Here is a 19,325-nt window from a genome sequence, read left to right on the forward strand (position 1 = left end):
GGTATGCCATGGTGGTTGCAGAAGCCAAAACGGTGCATTTGACAAGAGGTGTACCGTAGCGATAGTAGAATGATCCGCCTCCGGACGATGACGCAGTAGCGTACCCGCGAATGTTTGCGCGCGTGGTTGTCTTTGCAATCGTTCGTAAAAGCATGGCTATGACTTTTCTGTAACAGTAAGTATATGCATTTTATCATTGCAATGTAATGATCACTCACCCTTCGCGTGTTTTTCAAAAAGGAAAAAAGAGCTCGAGAAAACCTGGGTCGTAAACCCAGCAGACTCATTAAATTTGTTTACATAAAGCAGAGAACGGAAAATGAAAGCATACAAGTTGTTATATACTAAGACTACGAGCATAAAGTGCATTTTAAATTTAAAGTATGTAGGGCAGTACTGTAAGTGTCTATATGAGTGCTTCTAAGGGGTTATAGTATAGGTATTGTATGAAAACTGGGGCAAAGAAATGAAAGTGTAATAAGTATAAAGAGCATATCATATTTTTCGAGCTATTCATCCTTAAATTGGCGATGATCGTACGACATCTTTAAGAACGTGGCTCTATATCTTTGCTGCTTGACGCAATCAGAAAGTGAGGATTGTGAAGCTGATGATAGTACACAACGATATTGTTACTACTGGAACTGCTGAATGACGATGTTGATGCTGCTGTTGCTGCTACTGTTGTTGTTGCATATTGGAGATGCGTCTGCACTGGCGTTGCTTGGCCGCTTGACGATGCCGGCGAGTGGATTGGCGAGGAAACCAACTCGGGTGACAACTTTTCCGACCCTGTCGACGGCGAGGGAAGGGCGGAGGACGACCAATCGACGAGCGCGCGAACGTTTACTTTGCGCTTAGCGGCTTTGACGAACAGTTGTGGCGGACGCACTCGATTGTGTCGTAAGTAATAGCTCTTGCAGGTCTCACACCAGTGCCCCGAGCCACATAGATTTCGATACCATTGATGTGTATGCTGTATTCCACAGTTGGCACAAGACTTGTGTGCTTTTACATGCGTTTGCTTAACAGTGTCGTGTTGGTGTCCATACCATCCTTCTTTATGTGGATAGCCGCCAATGCTATAGTGCTCACTGTGATCAGTTACCTCAGTTGTCATACTAGCGACATTTCTTAGTAGCAATGACGCTGGGGAAGATACCGATGATGGTGGCTGGGGTGATGGTGGTGATACGCGACAGCTGTGTCTGCTTGCAATGATGAGACGAAGGGGCCGAGGCTCGCCGTGTTTGAGTTGGTAACGATAGCAAGCGACGCACAGTTTACGGCGAGATGCTGGTTTGGTGTTACAGTTGTGGCAGACAGGTTTCGACTTTGGCGGCCGCGTCGAGTTGAGGAGATTCATTAGCAGAACATACAGGTCCGGTTGCTTGTGGTTGCTGCTGTCGGGCCGTGGTAAGCGTACTTGATCCAATCCCGCGACATCGAATAAATAGTTAGCGAGCTCGATTGCAGTGCGTAGTTTGACCGTATCGATCGCGTGCAAGTTGAATCGAAAGAGGGTATTGATTACGTGGTTGAGCCGGTAAATATGGTCTTCTTTTGCAAGCATTTCGTTGTCTAGGAATCTGACATCGGTTCGGCCCGATGTTCCATTGTGCTGCGTATAGCGAAAGAGGTGGAGCAGCCATGTCGGAAAGAGAATAAACGTTGGTGCGACACGGTTGCTCTTGATTTTCTCGGGCCTGAAAAACACTGCGATCAAACGCATGTGCTGGCTTAGTTCGACGGATTGTATCGGGCGTGAGGCCTTCCCCATACCAATATGACATCGGAACGAGCCATTCATATGGCGGCCAATTACTTTGATATGAATGGGCGTTTCCCTTATGTACGTGTTGCCGGAACAGGATGTCAAGCCGAGCATGGCGTCTGTCAATTTGCTACTGCTACCAGCTGGAGGGTTCATTCGGAAACCATGGCTGCTGAGGTTGCTGCGCCATATAGACATTAACTCGTCATCGGAAACGGTTGTGGTAACGCTTCTGTCATCATGAAAGCTCGGCTTTGAGCTTAATAAGTCTTTGGGCTGGGATATGAGTAGATCCGCTATATCCATTCGATAAAAGAAAATGTTTAATGGGCATCGCCTGACACGCTGAAACTAGGGGCTCGCTTTATATAGCTTTTATATCAATGAAGCCATCCTCCTATTTCAATGCGCCGTATTATTTTGTGTATGCACTTATTTAAACGAAGGAGAGACACTGGGACGGTATAGTGAATGTATATAGGACATAATGAGTTCTTAATTTCATGAGTTAAGGTTTTCCACATCGATCACGCTGGGAATAAGAGCTCAAATCAGGCGACAGGCCGTGCGACAATACCCAATGGAAATGGAAGCTTCAGCTCATGACAAATAGACACTGGTATTCGTAATGGTACACATAAAGTATTTTATCCTTTCCCTGTTAGAATTCGGCTTTTGTTGTATAATCATATTGTTCCCTTTTCGATAACAATAACAATGCCCCGTGTGAGACAGCTCGCAAAGATTCGCACTCTTTCAGCGTACACTCATTGCTCAACGTTTGTCATTAAGTAGCTCGTGTTACCCTGGGTTCTCGCATGGATGTGTCTCTCCTTACATGATGTATTCATTTGGTAATGGTACAGCTTTTTATTTTGTGCAGGATTCTCAACGACTCCGAATAGAACATTATGTAGGAGCCATTTTTTTGTGTACTCCCTATGGTTTATACTTCAGTTGCCCTTTATACGTGCGGTTTGGTTTCCAGGAACAAGGAAAACTTTAGTGCTGTCCAGGTCCAGCGATATGTCAGGGTGCTAAGAACCCGTCTCACTCTATAATTTGTCAACCGTAACGATTCACTGTATATACTATTATATTGTTTTCCGTAATTGCAACAAAGCACAGAGTAACCCTTTTCCCTCTATACTCGCATTATTAAAGGGCATCTAAGTTATTGGAATAATGCCTCTTTGATTTTGAACATGCATGTATAATATTAATGTTAATTTTATCAAAGTAAAAGAGTTCCGCAGCAAAACAGTATGTACAGCTACTCTACACATAATATTTGGCAACAATCGCATGCTCATGGCGCAGGTCAACCAGTCTTCCATATTATAATTTTTCAAGTATTATTTAGCATCGTCACTTGCCTTTTTCTTATGCATGTCGATGTCTTGACTCATGTTGCAGGGATATGTACACCCGGAGTTGCTGCCAGTATTTAGAGACCGGTGAAAGAATTATTATTAGTGCCTTTTTACGCTCGTTTTATAACAATACAAATTCTATAACTTCATGCCACACATGCCGTCAAGTGTGCAAACTAGGTTTAGCAGTGCGTAATAATAATTTGGGCGTTTTATAGAAAGACAAAGAATCTTATGGGGGCGAAGGAGCACAGTCAAGAATACCTTTTCACGAAGGCTACACTTTAGGTATGCCCAGTAGTAGCGAAAGAGTACTGTAGAAGAGATGTGCTAAGTATTATTTGCAGGAGCATATACTTTCGCTGATGCCTCAAAGCGGCCTTTTACAACCAAACAACAATTGGGTAAGTTAGCCCTGCATTATGCAAACCAATTAAATAATTTGACAACTTTTAGTATGCGAACTAACCTTGCTATCTACTCATTCCATAAGACAAGACTGTGTTGAGAAGTCTCTTCATTGATAGCATCCCGTGGACTATACACAACTCCAAAAACACACGTTTAGCGTACACAGCCATTCTTTTTATAACTTGATTATATTATTGCACGTTAACTTTGCTGCTTGTATCATGAAAATTTCGACAATAGCAATAGTAAAGTTGCTAGTATTCAAACGATCTGATCAGAATTGGTCAGCTCAAGCAACGATATAATGATATTGCATAAAAGGTCCAAAAATAATGTCAGGCTAGTACTAAGAATCATAAGAAAGTCCAATCTTTACACGTGTATGCAAATGTTTGTCACGGTGAGGAAAAACTTATATAATGATAATTGGTACAGGAAAACGATCCATGGCAATGACCAAGAACGATGCTGATTCCATTGTTTGTCTGGTGTATATGTGCCATGTTGTAAGGATAGCAACAGGAGGTACATGCAAGTACATGGAGGATCAAGAGACATTGGATATTTGGACACTCCTCCTCTTCTCCCTGCCATGTTGCTACCATTATTTAGAAAAAAGCTTATATGCACCTGCCGTTGTTTATTGCGTTTTAGTTCTTCGACTTTAAGGGTTGAGATGCACAGCTTACCCGCACGTTCTCCAGGGATGCCATCTTTAACTGTTTCTTCTGTTCTTGCTCTTTGCTCGACGATCAACTGCAGTCGCGTCTCAAAACCATTTTGATCCGGGTAACCGTTTTTTCTTCCTTTACTCCTTACTTTTTTTCAAATGCTAAGCGATAATACTTAATTTGTATCATGCCCTGTTTTAATAAAACAATTCTACCTCGATTAAATACGAGACAACTGAATACGATAAAGAGTTTCTCCTTACATTTTTGCTCTCATTACTGCTGGTATATTTCTAATCGTGTAGATCATGCCATCGTGATGCTTATCAAGGTATGACAATAGAAGTGATAATATATTACACTCTATCAGACAGATTAAAGAAGGCTCAGTTGGATAAAAAACTATCTCATTGATACGGCTCTAGATTCCTTGTGGCCTGTCATGTGTATTAAATTTGGCCAGAGCCGACCTAGTGGCACTGAGCAAGAAAAAAACGATATGCACCACACCGTCGGCGTATTGTATACACTACCAAAAGAAAGCTACTTGTCCGCTAATGTTTTTGGCGGACGTCTACATTTGCTCAATCGTATTGATGGATAGTATATTGATATGAAGTATTGTATTTTCAACCGGTAGAAACATTATGATGTAAGGTCTGATATGTTGTAAACTCGGGACATCATCGATCGAACTGTTGACTCCTCTTCGATTGAGGGGATTTTCAGGTTCTAGCATCATTATGAAGTTTTTTTTTTTGATAAGGTAGCACCTTCCAAGGGCATTTAAAGGGCTGGTTATGTATGAATAGTCATGTCAGAGGCCAAAGAGGGTCCAGCAAAATAAAACGGGTACCCTGAGCATCCTGAAATAAAACAAAGATCCACTGCATATTGTTCCAGAATCATAGAACAAACAATTCTTATTTTTTGTAAGGAGAAAGGGGTTCCACTCCCATTCTGCTTCCTTTCATTTTTAAAATGCCAAATCTGTAAATTCTCGATCCTCAGCATCTCCATAGCTCATCAGAGCTAAACAACAGGGATCAACAAATGCTTTTAGCTGTAAATACTTTCGGCAACTTTGGATTTTACCATCTATTAATATGTAAAGATAAGAAATTGGGGACTTTGCAGATTCACGATAATCAGCCCGTCATGTTTTGAGCAAACAACATATTCTTTCATAAGGGGAAGAAAGCTTCTTAACGTCGAATGTGAGATATACACACAATTTTCAAAAAACGTTCTCCTTTAATCCATATCTGCTTGAGCGTTTTTGCTAAGAAGACACAGCAGAACTCCTTGGCAAACGTAATAGCGTAGCGTTGCACATTCCACCACGTTCTTGTTTGGTTCAACATGAATGAACGCAAAATTGTATCCTAGATATAGAATTTTATGATTAAAGAACAAGCGTGATTTATCTTGCATGGTTTGTGATCGACCTTGAACTATTTGATGTGACAGTTCCCAAAATTCTAATGCAATCATATTCTGTACAATGCGTTTACAACACAGTAAAGATGAACAGATTTTACATGTAACCGTAACAGATGAAAGTACACCATTATCTTAAAAATAGATGCAATAACGCATATTCACCTCAGAAGCGTCCTCGGTAAATATAGTGTCTCCATGCTGAATAACTAAAACCATTCATGGGTTGCCAATATCGACAATAAAGAACGGAAAACACCCTGTCCGAACTTTAATAATCAATATGTAAACACATTCAGCCTTTATTAAAGATGTTTTTTTGAAAAAAAAAAAAAACCAGGTATAAATGGATCCTACGTCATTCCTTATGTGTAAAAAGCCTGTGAGATACTGTGAGCTCAATAAGTCGCATTTTGTCTGTTGTAAAGGTCGAGTCAACAGCAACTGTTTAGTATAGACGATAAATACCCCCAAGACGAGCCAAAAATGCAAGAGTCATAGCGGTAATACCTTATATAACGATACTCGATGCATGATGAGGATACTGTAGTTAGGTACAGCTCCGGAAATGGATGGTTGCGTAGCACTTGCTTGTTTCTCTGTACTTGTCAAGAGTAAAGTTTCAGCCTAGACAAAGGTGCTTTGATACTTATGACACATACTACAGCACTGATTGAGCAGGATCTGTGCACAAGTGCCACTAGACTAATACCATCGTCATTATTGTTGTCAGATTGTTACCTGGCAACCACCCAAAGTGATGGCAATACGACGTAATAATGTTACTGAGAAAATCCATCACGATGTTTTTATTTCAAAACAGATCGACTGTGGGAACAAAATGTCATGATATGGTTGCGGTATTCATTAATAGCAGTATAGTACTTCATCATTGGACATCATGTGCTCCCTTTTCTCCCCTTCTTAGTAATCCGAACTTCCGAAAAGCACCACAAGATGAAATAATTTCCTTGGGTTCCATGGTTGAGGCCCCCGTTCTTCCGATGTTGCGAACCTTGCTCGATACACAAATAACATTTACTTTGCTGATGACAATCCAGTTTCTGCACATAAAATTGGAAACCACCTAAAAATAGGTATACGACCACGTTATTCCTTCTTTCTTCTAAGCGGCAGTGCAGTGCGCGGTATTCAATCTCCTTCTTTTATTTTTCTGCCGCTACTGCTATAGTCATTGTTCGGTCTAATTCTGTACAGTGGAAACCCTGTGCTATATTAGCAATTGACAGAAAATCGTGAACGAGTTACCCGGTTCACAAAACTAAAGTAAATGACAATATTGGGTGCATGAAACCATCCAAAACACGCAATATAAAGAATCGATCCAAAAGAATTCTACTAATCCAAATACGATTCGACGCGATACTGCAAATGGCAATGAGAACTCTATAAACACGAAATCAAAGTCAGCTTCTGTCGTTGCTATTGATGACAGTCTCCCCATATATAAAGGCCCCATGTTTTGCCTCTTTTACAGATTTTTCTACTAATAGCATTTACTTCATTCATATAACCATCAATATACCACCATTATGAAATTCTCTTACGTTTTCCTCTCTGCCCTCGCTGTTGGCTTCGTCTCTGCTCAAACCCCTGGTTGCAACTGTGATCCCAGCGACACCGAGTGTATTTCCACTTGTGGTATGTTTCTCATATAATATTGTACCTAGCTATATGGCAAAGATACAAAAGAACTTGGGTTTTTAACGATTATATATAGTCACCGGTACCAACGACTGCGTAACAGCATGCGAGAACAACACTCAGTGCTACGAACAATGCGTCCAGGGCTGGCCCGGTGTTGGCCAGGAATCATCTGCTGCTGCTGACGCCGGCTCTTCTGCTGGCGCCACTGATCCCTCCGGCTCTACCCCCTCTGGTTCTGCTGCTGAATCTGACCCTTCTCCTGCTCCTACCGATGCTCCCAGTGAGTCTCCTGCTGCTTCTGGTTCTGCTGCTGAATCTGGCGAACCTGGTGCTGAAGCCAGCGCCTCAGGTGATGCCGAGACCTCCCCTGAAGCTGGCGAAGAAAATGCTGATGCTGAAAATGCTGATGATGAAAATGCTGCTGGTCAACTCAAGGCCTCTGCTTTGGGTCTTTCTGCTGTTGCCGTCGTCGCCGCCCTTGCTTTCTAAACTTACTACCTTTGTACACACATTGCAGCCCACAAATTACACCTAATGTAGTTCTCTTTCATTTTACATTTAGCAACACTGTACTTTTGAAACAAACACACCACTCATCCTGTATTCCCCCTCAATACTTGCTCTTACTTTTATTATTCACTATTGCTACATCTCAAAATACATAACTATATAGTTGGATTTATGTCATTATCGGTATGTTGGTGAGATCAAAGTTCTTGCTTTTTTCGTGACAATATGACTATAATTTAGACAAACTCTGTGTGTTTCACTCAATATCAGGCCATTTCAGTCTTTAACATGATTGGCAACTATGCTGATGGTTGTACGAAGATGATGCGCTGTGAATTGAAAGCTATTATTAACCCAGAATGGTCTAGGTTTGTATCACGTTTACGGTATGTCACCGATGCATCCAGTAACGACGACGACTGGAGAATGACGTGGAATCAAGAAAGCATTATGCACTTGTTTGTTATGGATTGGATAGTAACCATACATGTCTAAAGGTATTGAAATCATTACAATTTTCTGGGACCTTGTGTTCGACACGTAAATGTTACACCCAAAAGTGAAGGCTGGACTTCCTTACACCCAGTTAGACTTGATCGCCGCCCGGGTATCCATCATCATCGCATAAATGCTTCTTCATTACCAACTCAAACAGGAAGTAACTGTTACATTGCTGTTGCACCACGCTCACTCACTTTCTTTATTTTGCCATCGCACTTGACCGAGATTCAAGTCCATGCAACTTGGTAGTTCATTATTATCTTATGTTAATTAAAACTAGTGCTGTGTTTGCAATGTGCGGGGCAACTTTCTGGTTTATTAGCTTCTTTTGCACTTGCACACTGCTGTCGTATTGAAAAATTAGCAGTTGCGGAGGATAATCAAGTACCTGAAAGAACGTGGAAAAGCGTGTTTTAGCATCTCTTGCTCTAACAGCAACGGCGCACACCACAGCACCGACTACTATGGTTTACTACACGTTTAGCCTAACTATGTCTGGAAAAGCAGAGGAGGAAAACTAGACTCTATCCATCTACATATAGTTTATACATATACCATTTGACGTAAATAGAGTCATCATTCGACATTTCGATTTCATTGACAGTATTCAGATAACACTGTTGCCGGCTTTATATAGATTCTGAGTATTTATGTATTACAGTACGACATGGTCTTAAATCGAGAAATTCGCCTTGAATATAAGGTATATTAATAACTACGATATACACAGACGCAAAGAGACCTGAGTCGATCAAAATGTCTCGCGTATTCATTCTGGATAGCTGATTGAGAGAACGGAAGTTGGATTTATAACCACATTCATTCCTTTGGTAAATGGCATCGCCCTTATATGTGATTATGTAGAATTACCTTCTTTAAGTCGTTTAATATTTAATAACTTAGCATTGAATCGACGCTCAGTGAAGCACGGTAGGCGGAGGCTTTCTTATCGCAGATGCTAAGAATTTCTTGGCTCGAGATAGAGAAACGGCGATAATATAAATGATCGTGTGAGAAAAGAGGTCAAAAGCAAGTCATCGTGGGAACGCAAACCACTTGTATTCCATATCAAAGATATTCAGGACTTGAAGGAAGAACCATAGTCGTAATGTTATCCTTTCACGAAAACATAACGTCTGTAAGAGTAAACATTCAGTGTTCTCAGTCCATAAGTGACAAAGACAGATATGGGAACTTCAACTGCGTTATGCAAGCTTAAATTACCTGTCAAACTGCGGAAATTTATGTGGAAAAGATTAGATCAACGGATGTGTTGTATATGCATGTTTAATACTGATTCTTGTCCAAAAAAAGAAACACAAGGTTATGCTAGAGCTATCAGCCGGAACAAGAAATTAAGGAGGGGATTTTCTTTAGGTCTGACTACGCTACTAGAACTAATAAATAAATATTAACAATTGGGCATGGTTCATGATTACGTGTGAGTGTGAGAGTGCTGATATAATGTGTCGATTGTAGATTATGCGTTATATATGCGTTATGGTTGAAAGACGGTGAGGAGAGGTTGATTGTTGGGTGCTGTATGCCGAAATCTTCTGAGCGATTACTATGATGAAACTGTGCGTGGTGAAATAAGTCGAGGCATCGACTCTACTGCCTCCAACATCATGTCTATAACGGGCGGGCGAGTCGTGTGATGAGTATTTTAATAAGTAAAGTAATTCATTCAGGGAAGCGCATAGAAACTTACTTATTGGTATATCATCTGACAGCTCAAAGAATGTGTCTTCACTATTGCTGTCGTTATCGCTGAATGGATCGTCACCTGTCGCTTCGATCATCATATCGTCTTCATGGGAAGGCGAGCGTCGTGAAAAATCGTCGCTTTGATCATGCTCCTCAATAGCAGCTGGTGTGGGGAAATGGTCCAGGTATTTTTCCCGTTCAAAAAACATCTGTTTTCGTAACAGCATCATGTCCTGCATCCGCTGACTCAGGTAGACTGCAATCTCCACACTGTTGTCCAGTCGCTGCGGCTTTGTACTGGGACACAAGAACCAGTATTTGCGAATGAAGCTCGGTGGGACAAACCAGTTGTCTTGGTTACCGGGACAGCCGCCAAGGAACATGGCAGAACCGATGAGCATGTTGAACAGTTCGTTGGCGTCGTAATAGTCTTGGAACATGATCATGTGGTCGCGCATCGATGCACCGGGCACTGCGTCAATACGAATGTCGTGGCGAACGTTTCGTTGCAGTTCGGCTATAAGAAAAAAGGAAAGATGAATTTTCCCATAGTCATTAGAATATCCCCTCCCCTTTCACCTTATTCACTAACTACTTACTTGGCTCAAAGAATGCTAGCGTATTCTTATCAGTCCGTTGGATCTTGCGCATCTCAGTGACGAATTCAAGCGGAGTCATTGGATGATAGACTCGCTCGCCATCAGGTCCAATCGTGTAGGTTTTAGTTGTCTCGGGAACGTCGTTGGTGATGGTGGAGGTCGAGGCAGTGGAGTCACTGGTGGTAGTAGTAGTAGTAGTAGACGAAGTTGAGGTCTGCTGATCGGCAGTGATGACTCGATGGGCATCCGTGTTAGTGTTCCACAACTCAGACATGGTGCTATCTTCAAACTCATGCTTGAGCTGGTGTTTGCTGTATTCGCCCTTTTCGCTGAAGCTCTGCAACGACGAGCGCCATTCGGGCGGTATCAGGGCAGCAAGTTCAGGCGGCGTCTGGTCGATAGTGAAATTGGGTCGTGTAACCTGGTCAATGAAACTGGAGACAAGGTCAGTGCTGGCGAGTTGTTGGAACAATGCCGGGTCGAGTCCATAGCTGCTGCCGCTGTTGAGCGCCTGCAGTTGTGGCGCCAGCACCGTTGCAGTCTGTGTGAGGTCGAGAGGCGGCAGAGGTTGTGAAGAAGAAGCGGCTGCAAAATCATTGATTTCAAAGCTGCCTGGCATGGCACGTTGGTTGTGCAATATTTGGGGCGACATGAGAAGTGTATCAATGAGCGTGCTGCCACTGCTGCTGCTGCCGCTGCCGCTGCCACCGCCGGTACTGTAGGTGGTGATGTTGTTGTTGGACGAAAAGGAGGTTGATGGTGAAGGGGAGTCGATAGCCCCAAAGGAAGGCGGACTTTTCATCAAGTCCGCAGGCAAGTGTTCGTCTTGCAAGCTGATGATGTGCATGCTTTTGTCAAGGAAGAATTCAAGGGCTTGGGACATGGCCTTGGACTTTGATGACATTAGCCTTTCGGCGCCGAGATCGTCCCTGGAACCTGTGTCTGCAAAGTTGGGGACGTCGACTCGGCTAGCAGTGCATGCGAGCTTGAGCGTCAGGATATGTCCGCGCAAGTGGTTGTTTTCGTACTCGAGCTCTTTGACTTTGCGGTCCAGCTTGCTGGCCTGCCGCAGTGCTTGGTCGCGAACGTATAGTGCGCGTTTCACCGTCGCTTCGGCTTCACGCATTTCTCGTCGTTTGCGTTCTCGAAAAGCCCGCTGTGCTGCCCGGTTCTGCGCTTTGCGCTGTGCAGGCGAGGGCGGGTTGGGTTTTCGGCCCGGCTTTTTGCGCGGTCGGATGGGGCGGCCGTTCTCGTCGAGGTTGCCGAGCTCAAGCTCAGGGTCAAAGTGTTCAAAGGCTATATCTGTCATTCATGCAGGGGGGTGGCAATAAAGAGCGGAAAAAAAAAGAAGGGATAAAGTGGATGAGAAAAAGAGTGGAGGGAACAGAGAAGAGAGAAAGAGAGAGAAAGAGAGGAGAATGGCGTCGTAACAATGCAAACAAAGAAAAAGTTCTTTTTTTGGGTTTCGCAGTATGGGCACCGGGTTAGCTCTCACTGTGCGAAAAATTAATAAATAAAGGCTGGGCGGGGAATGGGTGCGCATGGAAAGGAGGGCAATCCAATCTTCCAACCTACCTTACCTACCTCTACCTACCTACCTACCTACCTACCTACCCACCCACCCACCCGCCCGCTCACTCTGCTGGTCTAACTCCCCCCAGCGAAAGAGAGAGAGAGAGAGAGAGAGGAAGCGTGGTCCATGTGGCTGCAGTGCTGTCGTGCAGTGGGAAACTGTGAATGCCTTTCACATGGTAAATCTTTCTCTCTCCATTGTCCCAGCAGTTACACAAAGCTCATGGTCTTTTTCTTTTCGTTAGCAAGACCATGCTATGCACCTCACAGCAGCAGGCCATCAAGAAACGAGCAATCAATCAATCAATCAATCCCATGAATATAGAAATATTAGAGCCCGTTTTATGTTCATCACATAGGGCCATGGCAAGAAACCTCTGGCATGCATTCTAAGTGCTGTGTATAAATACAGGACATGATGGGGTTGTGGGGAACGGCCTAATATCCTTCTCTCAGCTACTACCCAAAGCTACTACTACTCCATGATGATGACTCAACGAAAGCTGCTCTCCATCCTTCTTTTGCTTGCTGTGTCGCTTGCCGTCTGCTACGCTGAATGTGAGTGCGATGCGTCAGAACAAGAGTGCGTCCGACAGTGCGGTAAGATGAATATGACAAGATGGACATGATGGATCGCTTTTCTTGGCTGCTAACTTGGATTGTTCCATCACATAGTCATTGATGCAGATGACTGTATCACCAACTGCGAGGGTGATACAGATTGCTATGAAGGATGCATTGTCAACAAGTGGTACGTGTGTGATGTGTGATATGTGTGTGTGTGTGTGTGTGTGTGTGTGCTCCCCGCCACCCAGTAAACAATGCATCGCTCATGATTCCTCTTTCTTTTCTTCTGCTGTTCTTAGGCCATCTGCCGCTAGTGTGAGCCAAGCTGCCGTGTCAAGTACGCCAGCGCCGTCCGCTACATCCAGCAGCGCAAGCTATTCGTCAGGTAAACTTCTCGCGCAATTCCCCCTCCCTTGCTCAGTCAAGTTAATTAAATTGTTTCCCCCTTAATGTATACTCCGCATACTTCCAGCATCCACCTCGTCTCAGTATTCCAGCGCTTCTGTCTCTGCAACCAGTCATCCCTCGCCTACGAGCAGCACCAATGTCAGCAACAAGATAAACAGCGGGGCGCAGTCCATCTTCACGAGCTCCTCCTCCTCGTTGATTGCCTTGGTTTCAGCAGTATTCTTCTTTGCATTCTCGTCCTTAGTTTAAACTTTCATCGTCATAATAAACATTTCATATGCTATATATATATACACGCCTCTCAATGTCAGCAGCTAGCTCATTGCCCAACCAATTTTGCAGTCCCACCATGTTTTGGGTTTTTTTTTTCTTTCATATGAAAAATATGAAGCGGCGCCTCCTTTTGGATGGTGGAGGGGGGCGATCGGTACAACTGAACTCCGCTTCGCTTGCTTCAATGGGAAAACTGTTGTCCCGAAACGTGCACTGCTTTTTCCTTTGCTTTTTCCCCACACCACTGGACCATTTTACTGAAAAAGACAGAATGGACCCATTTACGTCAGATATCAATCAGTACTACCCACAAGATCAGGACCTACCATGGCCTCTGGAGTCCATGCAGTTTGATACACAGCTGCAGCAGCAGCAGCAGCAGCAGCAGCAACAACAACAGCAACAACCTGATGCTTCCTCTTCACCGTTCATACAGCCCATTCCCTTCATGTCACACCAACAACAACAACCTTATTCTGGTGCTATACCACCCAACATGAACGCTCCCAACATTATACAACTGGGCATGCTGGCTCACAATGCACACCATTCGACTCTAACCCCCGAGCAACAGCAGCAGTTCCTTCAACAACAACAACAACAACACCCGCAGCAACAACAACAGTTTTCTCACACACCACAATTGGACGCCAATGGCCAGCCCATCAAGATTAGGAAAAAACCCGGACGAAAACCTAACCCGGCGTCGCCTGCTTTACGTAAAGCACAAAACCGAGCAGCACAACGAGCATTTCGGGAACGAAAAGAACGACACCTTCGGGATTTAGAGATCACCATCAGAACCCTCCGCGAGCAGCGAAACAGTGCCGTCAAGGAGCTGGCCACAGCAAAGTCCAAGCTGGACGGTTGCAAGGCAGAAAACTGGTATCTCAAGGGCGTTGTGCTTACGCTGCAGTTTGTATGTCTTCACCACCATATACATATTCCTACGCATTCGCCCTACTTGACAGAGGAAGCGCTTGCAGATATCGCACATACCTCTCCGCACGCGATTGAAGCTTATGTAAACGCATACACACGCAACAATGTCGATCTGAAGCCGACCATGGCAACTCAATTTGTAAACCTCTCACAAAGAGATGGAAACAACAAGGAAGACGACGACGACGACGACAAGAGCTACCATCATGATGACACTAGCAGCCAACACCAGGAACAGCAGCAGTTACAGGATACGGATGACGAAATGATGAGTGAAGTGAAGCAAGAGCTTGGTATGCCTGACCTTATATCAATGCCACAGCATTCTTGCGAGAAGCACTCAACAGCAGCAGCAACCACAATTGATCCATCAGCACTTCATCACATGTCATCCTTATCACCAGCACCTACAGAAGCAGACGACACAATGTCGTCCAAGGCAACCGACAATGATCCATGTTCAATCCGACGTGATGACCCAAATGATGTCAACAGCACCCTAAGCAGTAGTGCAAACGGTCAACAACAACAACAACAACAACAACAACCCTTGGAATCGAGCTTGGGTGCTATCCAACGGATACGTATGCAGCTTCGCGTTCAGAGTGCGCTTTCCAACATTGGACAATCCAGTACGCGGTTGCAACCCACACTGTTGCAATTGGCCATCTCCCACGACCCTCGTATTGATCTTATTCCCACACCCCACATGCGTGACAGAATGATTATTTTCCGCGACTTGATGGACTATGATCGTTGCTTTGCTTTACTGCTGAACGGTGCAGTGTACCATGGAGGGGATCCTACCATGAGCGACAGTTGGGAATTACCGGCCGAGTTTTTCAGTGAATTCTGGTAAAAGAAAACAGAAAGAATAGACTGGGAGGAAATATATAAAAAAAACGATATTGATTGGGGATAAATTGACGCGGAATTTTCCTAGGTATTTGGCAATCAATTACGACTTGTCAAAGACAAACAAGTGGAGACTGATGAAAGGATTGCCCGAGTTGGAGATGGGACCTACGGAAGGACAGCAGCAAGAAGAAGAAGAAGAAGACGATTTGGATGGGACGATTTGGGGCGACGAATTGCTTGATCAATTTACTGAACCCATGCCGACGTTACAGCCGTATTCGGCTTCCAGGCCCCCAAAATCGCCAAAATCACCTTCTAGTCAAAACAGTAGTAGTAGTAGTAATAATAAGCGAAGCACATCGATGTCACCATCGCACCCAATGTATGCAAACTTGCGATCACCGCCTGAGCTGCGGAACCCTGTGAACGCTCCAAGTCTCGGTATGTGACAGGATTACAATCAAACCCAATTCCCGTGTGTATGTGTTGGAAATTTTTTTACTTATTGTTTCTATTATAGATACCATGATGAATTTGATGAACAATCTGCCTACTAACTCATAACGATCAACCTTTTCTAAATCTTTTCTCGATACTCCACGTGCACACCCACTCACTCACTCCCTTACTCACTCGCGCCTCGCAAATTTCACCCTTTTTTGTAAATACATTGCTCAATTAATCTTTCTTTTGGCGTTACTGTTTATATTTTTCTTAAAGGTGGCTGATAATCTGCGTGTATGCGTTGTAATGTGAGATTCGATCTCTCTCGGATAGTGTTTGATATACAATGGATACTGTACATTTCCAATTTACATGATTATGACAACAGTAAGCGTCATTGCGTTGGAAAGTCTAATCTTTATTATCTACGTATCATTCGACCTTGGCAGTTCCCTTGACAGCCAAATTATCATGGTGATCATTGATCCAAAGCTCAAAAGTTCCTAAACCAGTATGTCGTCCACATACAGTCAATGGCTGATCCACATAAAGCGGAGCAAGGCATCGATACTGGAACGATTCCAGCGCGATATCCCCCTCTCCAAACTTGCTGTTGTAGTAAGTCCGTAGAGCTGAGATAAGTAAAGTACTCGACAAGGGACCATGAACTAAACAATCTATTTAAGACCCGTTAATCTTCCTATTTCTCCCTGCTAAAAAAAACACAGGCTTTTTTTTCCCTTACTCGGATGCTTTTCAACATTCTTTGCGTAGTCTTGATCGTAGTGAATCTTGTGTGAGTTAAACGTCAGCGCGGAATATCGAAATAAGAGAATAGACGTAGGATGTATGATCTTGAAAAAATCAGGAGCTTTCTTCACTATGTACACAGATAAAATAATACATGTTCATCAGAAAAAAAAAAACCAAATTCCTTATCCCACCGCCCCTAGGAAATACATGAATTTATGCGCACTTGCTTTGAATGGAACGTCGTGAAGATGATAATCCAGTTTTTTTATGTTGAGACGTCGCGTATACCAAACATCGCTGTTCACGCATTGACCATCCTTTCTGGTTATAGATATCCTTATCCAACCACACCATCACGGAATCACCCAAACGACCGCCCTCTTTGTGCTCGATGCGATTCACTTTGGTCACCATTTCGGCTTCGTCGCCCACACGTAAAGGATTTCGCAAGTCAAACGTCAACTCGGCACCAGCCCACATGCGCTGATCGAACGGGTACGGTGGATGGAAATTGGTTTCATATCCGTCACTGGCAAGTTTATGCTCAGGTGTTCGCGGTGGGAAATAGACATGGTGGTACGTTGCCGGGACGATCATGCCCTTTTCCGGAACGACATGGTCCATGTATCCAAGTGTTCTGTCGTCGAGTGTGTTGGCTAGTAAATTGAGTGGAGAGGCAGTAATGGTGTCCAAGGTTTCGGTGCGTTCCTGCATGGCACGTGCTCGCCATTCGCTCATTATTTGCTTCGTGTTGCTTTCCACCTGGCCGCTGTACATTCGACGCCATTGTGTCTTTTTATTTGACGTTAGTTTTTTGCAAAGAAAGATAATTATCTGGCGCGTTGAATTATTACTTTAAAGGCAATTGGAATGAGGTTGAATCGTCGCATGCCATTCATTGGTATAAAGTAACAAATAGATAGTGACTTTTTTTTATTGGTCAGTTGAAATAGTGAGTATGAAGGAAAAAATTAAAGGATAAATGTATTCAGATTTTCATTCAAAATAATATCAGAAACGGCAGTCATGACATGCTGGAGAAGGTCCGTGTCCGTTGCATCCGTAAAGTAGGCATACACTCGCTTTTCACTATTTCGATTGAGTCGTTGAAACCGCTTCTTGAAATACGTTCGTGCTTGTTCAAAGTCATCGTCAGGACCTTTGTGTTTTGCAGTTTTTTTAGTTACGTGTTTGAAGATCTCTCTCTAATAAGCCATCTATACCTTTGTAGTCGGGGAAATACTTGGATATGGGTGATTCTTTGATTTTCTTTTTGAAAATGTCAATCTTGTTGAGAAACAAGATCATGGATGTTTTCACAAACCACTGAGAGTTACATATACTGTCGAATAGCATCAATGCTTCTAGCATCTAAAGAAAGGTCGTACAGGGAAAAACATGGGTGTGAGCAATTTCCACTCTTTCTTTGTCCAGTTCAGTACTACACAGCAGACGAAGAAGACTCACTTGGTTCTAGAAAATACATAGCTCAGAGTGAGTGTTGGAAGGAATCGTCCACACGATCAAATTGATTACTGCTTACCGAATCTCGATCTTCCACCAGGCATTGATCATAGCCACTGATGGCTACCACAAATAGAATGGCTGTTACATTTTCAAAACAATGTATCCTATCAGGAAAAGCGAAACCCAAATTTTCTTCGTTATTACTAAAATATCAATCGGATCCGATTGGGGGGGGGGCGTAAAGAGGACAACTACTTGCCATTTCTTTCGTTCGCTCCGTTGTCCACCCACGTCCAACATTCTATACGTCAATGGTCCCAAGTGAAAAATGGATTCTGCAATCCCTGTCGTTTTTGCCCGACATCGAATGATGTCCTTGTCCGTTGGTATATAGTGCTCTTCCCACAATCGATCCAGTTCTTCATAGAAGCTAGAGACGCTTATTATTAGAAAGCACGATGATTTAACACCAGCTTAGAAGAGAAAGACTTACTATAATACGTTATCGTGTAATGCAAAGTCATTGCCATGCTTACATGCCTTTTGAATCCCTGGATCAGACCACAGCCGTTTGAGCGGATCCAAATAGGTTGCGGGATAAGGTTGGGCCTTGGAAAGTGCAGGCGTGTCTTGCATGATGAGCTCGGCATCTTCCTGCGACGTTTTATGTTAGCAACTCGTATTTTTTATATCATTTTTTTAACACTCACTTGCGAGGTCTCTAACTCCAACGGTATATTCAACTGGTCAATCACTTCAAGCAGTGTCTGCATGATATTGATGACGTTTGAAAACACAATCATGCGAAAACTTTCACGTTCAGACGCGTCAAACCCCGATGCATTGATCAACTTCATTTGCTTCAACACAGTGGACTTGCCAGACTCGCCAGCACCTAGAATTTTATATCCAATAGGAACAAGCAGAAGAAGAAGAAGAAATTCCTTTTACCGTTTGCTTATTACTATTCGACCAGAGGAAACACACTGTTGCTGTAATACATTTTCTGAGGGGAAAATGATAGAGAGAAAGAGAGTGAAAAAGCTTTTGTTACCTAATAGCAATAGCTTGACTTCAGTTTTCATCCGTTTCTCATCCGTCTTGATTTGCCTTTCAATGCTTCGGTTTTGATCGTTTTCGCCACCAGTGGACTTTTCTGGTGTTTTGCTACAGCAACTACCCATTGTGGTTTTTGATTTCAGGTTGAGGGAGGATCCGATCCGTATGATTGAATGAATGAGTGAATGATTGAATGAAGGTCACACACTGTAACTCGTTTGAGTAAATAAAAAGTGTAGCACGTATAGAGTGCGTTTTGCTTATTATTGAACGTAAGATAGTATGTAAAGGATATTTATTATTTTTTGTAAATAAGAAAAGAATAGTG

General features: G+C 43.3%; 8 protein-coding genes across 8 annotated transcripts; 4 read left to right on the plus strand and 4 right to left on the minus strand.

Moving 5' to 3' along the window:
• Window positions 1–547: 547 nt before the first annotated feature.
• On the minus strand, window positions 548–1,573 carry BDB00DRAFT_766832 (uncharacterized protein; the record flags this gene model as incomplete). Its single annotated transcript, XM_053119621.1, has 2 exons — window positions 548–1,024; window positions 1,130–1,573. 2 exons carry the CDS (start codon window positions 1,571–1,573, stop codon window positions 548–550), a joined length of 921 nt encoding a protein of 306 aa, XP_052977889.1.
• A 113-nt stretch (window positions 1,574–1,686) lies between these two features.
• BDB00DRAFT_832229 (uncharacterized protein) lies at window positions 1,687–2,220 on the plus strand. Its single transcript, XM_053124190.1, has one exon. It carries the CDS (start codon window positions 1,787–1,789, stop codon window positions 1,973–1,975), a length of 189 nt encoding a protein of 62 aa, XP_052977890.1. The 5' UTR covers window positions 1,687–1,786; the 3' UTR covers window positions 1,976–2,220.
• A 4,964-nt stretch (window positions 2,221–7,184) lies between these two features.
• BDB00DRAFT_832231 (uncharacterized protein) lies at window positions 7,185–8,119 on the plus strand. Its single transcript, XM_053124191.1, has 2 exons — window positions 7,185–7,331; window positions 7,411–8,119. The coding sequence occupies exons 1-2, from the start codon at window positions 7,223–7,225 to the stop codon at window positions 7,824–7,826; spliced, it is 525 nt and encodes a 174-aa protein (XP_052977891.1). The 5' UTR covers window positions 7,185–7,222; the 3' UTR covers window positions 7,827–8,119.
• Window positions 8,120–9,915: 1,796 nt separating this feature from the next.
• On the minus strand, window positions 9,916–11,963 carry BDB00DRAFT_874190 (uncharacterized protein; the record flags this gene model as incomplete). The annotated part of the gene is made up of 3 exons (XM_053127195.1): window positions 9,916–9,980; window positions 10,060–10,572; window positions 10,655–11,963. 3 exons carry the CDS (start codon window positions 11,961–11,963, stop codon window positions 9,916–9,918), a joined length of 1,887 nt encoding a protein of 628 aa, XP_052977892.1.
• A 322-nt stretch (window positions 11,964–12,285) lies between these two features.
• On the plus strand, window positions 12,286–13,483 carry BDB00DRAFT_832237 (uncharacterized protein). The gene is made up of 5 exons (XM_053124192.1): window positions 12,286–12,405; window positions 12,472–12,826; window positions 12,902–12,977; window positions 13,093–13,178; window positions 13,266–13,483. The coding sequence occupies exons 2-5, from the start codon at window positions 12,709–12,711 to the stop codon at window positions 13,448–13,450; spliced, it is 465 nt and encodes a 154-aa protein (XP_052977893.1). The 5' UTR covers window positions 12,286–12,405; window positions 12,472–12,708; the 3' UTR covers window positions 13,451–13,483.
• Window positions 13,484–13,770: 287 nt separating this feature from the next.
• Window positions 13,771–15,973, plus strand: BDB00DRAFT_832244 (uncharacterized protein). The gene is made up of 2 exons (XM_053124193.1): window positions 13,771–15,271; window positions 15,360–15,973. Exons 1-2 carry the CDS (start codon window positions 13,818–13,820, stop codon window positions 15,721–15,723), a joined length of 1,818 nt encoding a protein of 605 aa, XP_052977894.1. The 5' UTR covers window positions 13,771–13,817; the 3' UTR covers window positions 15,724–15,973.
• Window positions 15,974–17,426, minus strand: BDB00DRAFT_832247 (uncharacterized protein). Its single transcript, XM_053124194.1, has 3 exons — window positions 16,699–17,426; window positions 16,464–16,598; window positions 15,974–16,395 (listed from the first exon to the last, which is right to left on the minus strand). The coding sequence occupies exons 1-3, from the start codon at window positions 17,246–17,248 to the stop codon at window positions 16,151–16,153; spliced, it is 930 nt and encodes a 309-aa protein (XP_052977895.1). The 5' UTR covers window positions 17,249–17,426; the 3' UTR covers window positions 15,974–16,150.
• BDB00DRAFT_832253 (guanine nucleotide-binding protein alpha-2 subunit) lies at window positions 17,410–19,318 on the minus strand. The gene is made up of 8 exons (XM_053124195.1): window positions 18,993–19,318; window positions 18,649–18,833; window positions 18,432–18,592; window positions 18,198–18,368; window positions 18,015–18,102; window positions 17,939–17,944; window positions 17,695–17,842; window positions 17,410–17,630 (listed from the first exon to the last, which is right to left on the minus strand). The coding sequence occupies exons 1-8, from the start codon at window positions 19,120–19,122 to the stop codon at window positions 17,443–17,445; spliced, it is 1,077 nt and encodes a 358-aa protein (XP_052977896.1). The 5' UTR covers window positions 19,123–19,318; the 3' UTR covers window positions 17,410–17,442.
• Between the last annotated feature and the right edge of the window lie 7 nt (window positions 19,319–19,325).

This window comes from Zychaea mexicana, assembly GCF_025766255.1.
Source record: "Zychaea mexicana strain RSA 1403 chromosome Unknown BDB00scaffold_56, whole genome shotgun sequence".
In the NCBI taxonomy this organism is placed as follows: Eukaryota; Fungi; Mucoromycota; class Mucoromycetes; order Mucorales; family Lichtheimiaceae; genus Zychaea; species Zychaea mexicana.

What these genes read in the sequence shown, in the direction of transcription:
- BDB00DRAFT_832229 (XM_053124190.1), top strand. Translation starts at nt 1,787, where the DNA reads ATGACATCGGAACGAGCCATTCATATGGCGGCCAATTACTTTGATATG.
- BDB00DRAFT_832231 (XM_053124191.1), top strand. Translation starts at nt 7,223, where the DNA reads ATGAAATTCTCTTACGTTTTCCTCTCTGCCCTCGCTGTTGGCTTCGTC. An exon ending in CGAGTGTATTTCCACTTGTG is followed by an intron (nt 7,332 to 7,410) that starts GTATGTTTCTCA and finishes GATTATATATAG; the next exon opens with TCACCGGTACCAACGACTGC.
- BDB00DRAFT_832237 (XM_053124192.1), top strand. Translation starts at nt 12,709, where the DNA reads ATGATGATGACTCAACGAAAGCTGCTCTCCATCCTTCTTTTGCTTGCT. An exon ending in GGATGCATTGTCAACAAGTG is followed by an intron (nt 12,978 to 13,092) that starts GTACGTGTGTGA and finishes TGCTGTTCTTAG; the next exon opens with GCCATCTGCCGCTAGTGTGA. An exon ending in CAGCGCAAGCTATTCGTCAG is followed by an intron (nt 13,179 to 13,265) that starts GTAAACTTCTCG and finishes GCATACTTCCAG; the next exon opens with CATCCACCTCGTCTCAGTAT.
- BDB00DRAFT_832244 (XM_053124193.1), top strand. Translation starts at nt 13,818, where the DNA reads ATGCAGTTTGATACACAGCTGCAGCAGCAGCAGCAGCAGCAGCAGCAA. An exon ending in GAGTTTTTCAGTGAATTCTG is followed by an intron (nt 15,272 to 15,359) that starts GTAAAAGAAAAC and finishes GAATTTTCCTAG; the next exon opens with GTATTTGGCAATCAATTACG.
- BDB00DRAFT_832247 (XM_053124194.1), bottom strand. Translation starts at nt 17,248, where the DNA reads ATGTACAGCGGCCAGGTGGAAAGCAACACGAAGCAAATAATGAGCGAA. An exon ending in TTCACGACGTTCCATTCAAA is followed by an intron (nt 16,599 to 16,698) that starts GCAAGTGCGCAT and finishes CTGTGTACATAG; the next exon opens with TGAAGAAAGCTCCTGATTTT. An exon ending in GAATGTTGAAAAGCATCCGA is followed by an intron (nt 16,396 to 16,463) that starts GTAAGGGAAAAA and finishes GGTCTTAAATAG; the next exon opens with ATTGTTTAGTTCATGGTCCC.
- BDB00DRAFT_832253 (XM_053124195.1), bottom strand. Translation starts at nt 19,122, where the DNA reads ATGGGTAGTTGCTGTAGCAAAACACCAGAAAAGTCCACTGGTGGCGAA. An exon ending in AGTCAAGCTATTGCTATTAG is followed by an intron (nt 18,834 to 18,992) that starts GTAACAAAAGCT and finishes ATAAAATTCTAG; the next exon opens with GTGCTGGCGAGTCTGGCAAG. An exon ending in GTATTTCCCCGACTACAAAG is followed by an intron (nt 17,631 to 17,694) that starts GTATAGATGGCT and finishes CAAAACACAAAG; the next exon opens with GTCCTGACGATGACTTTGAA.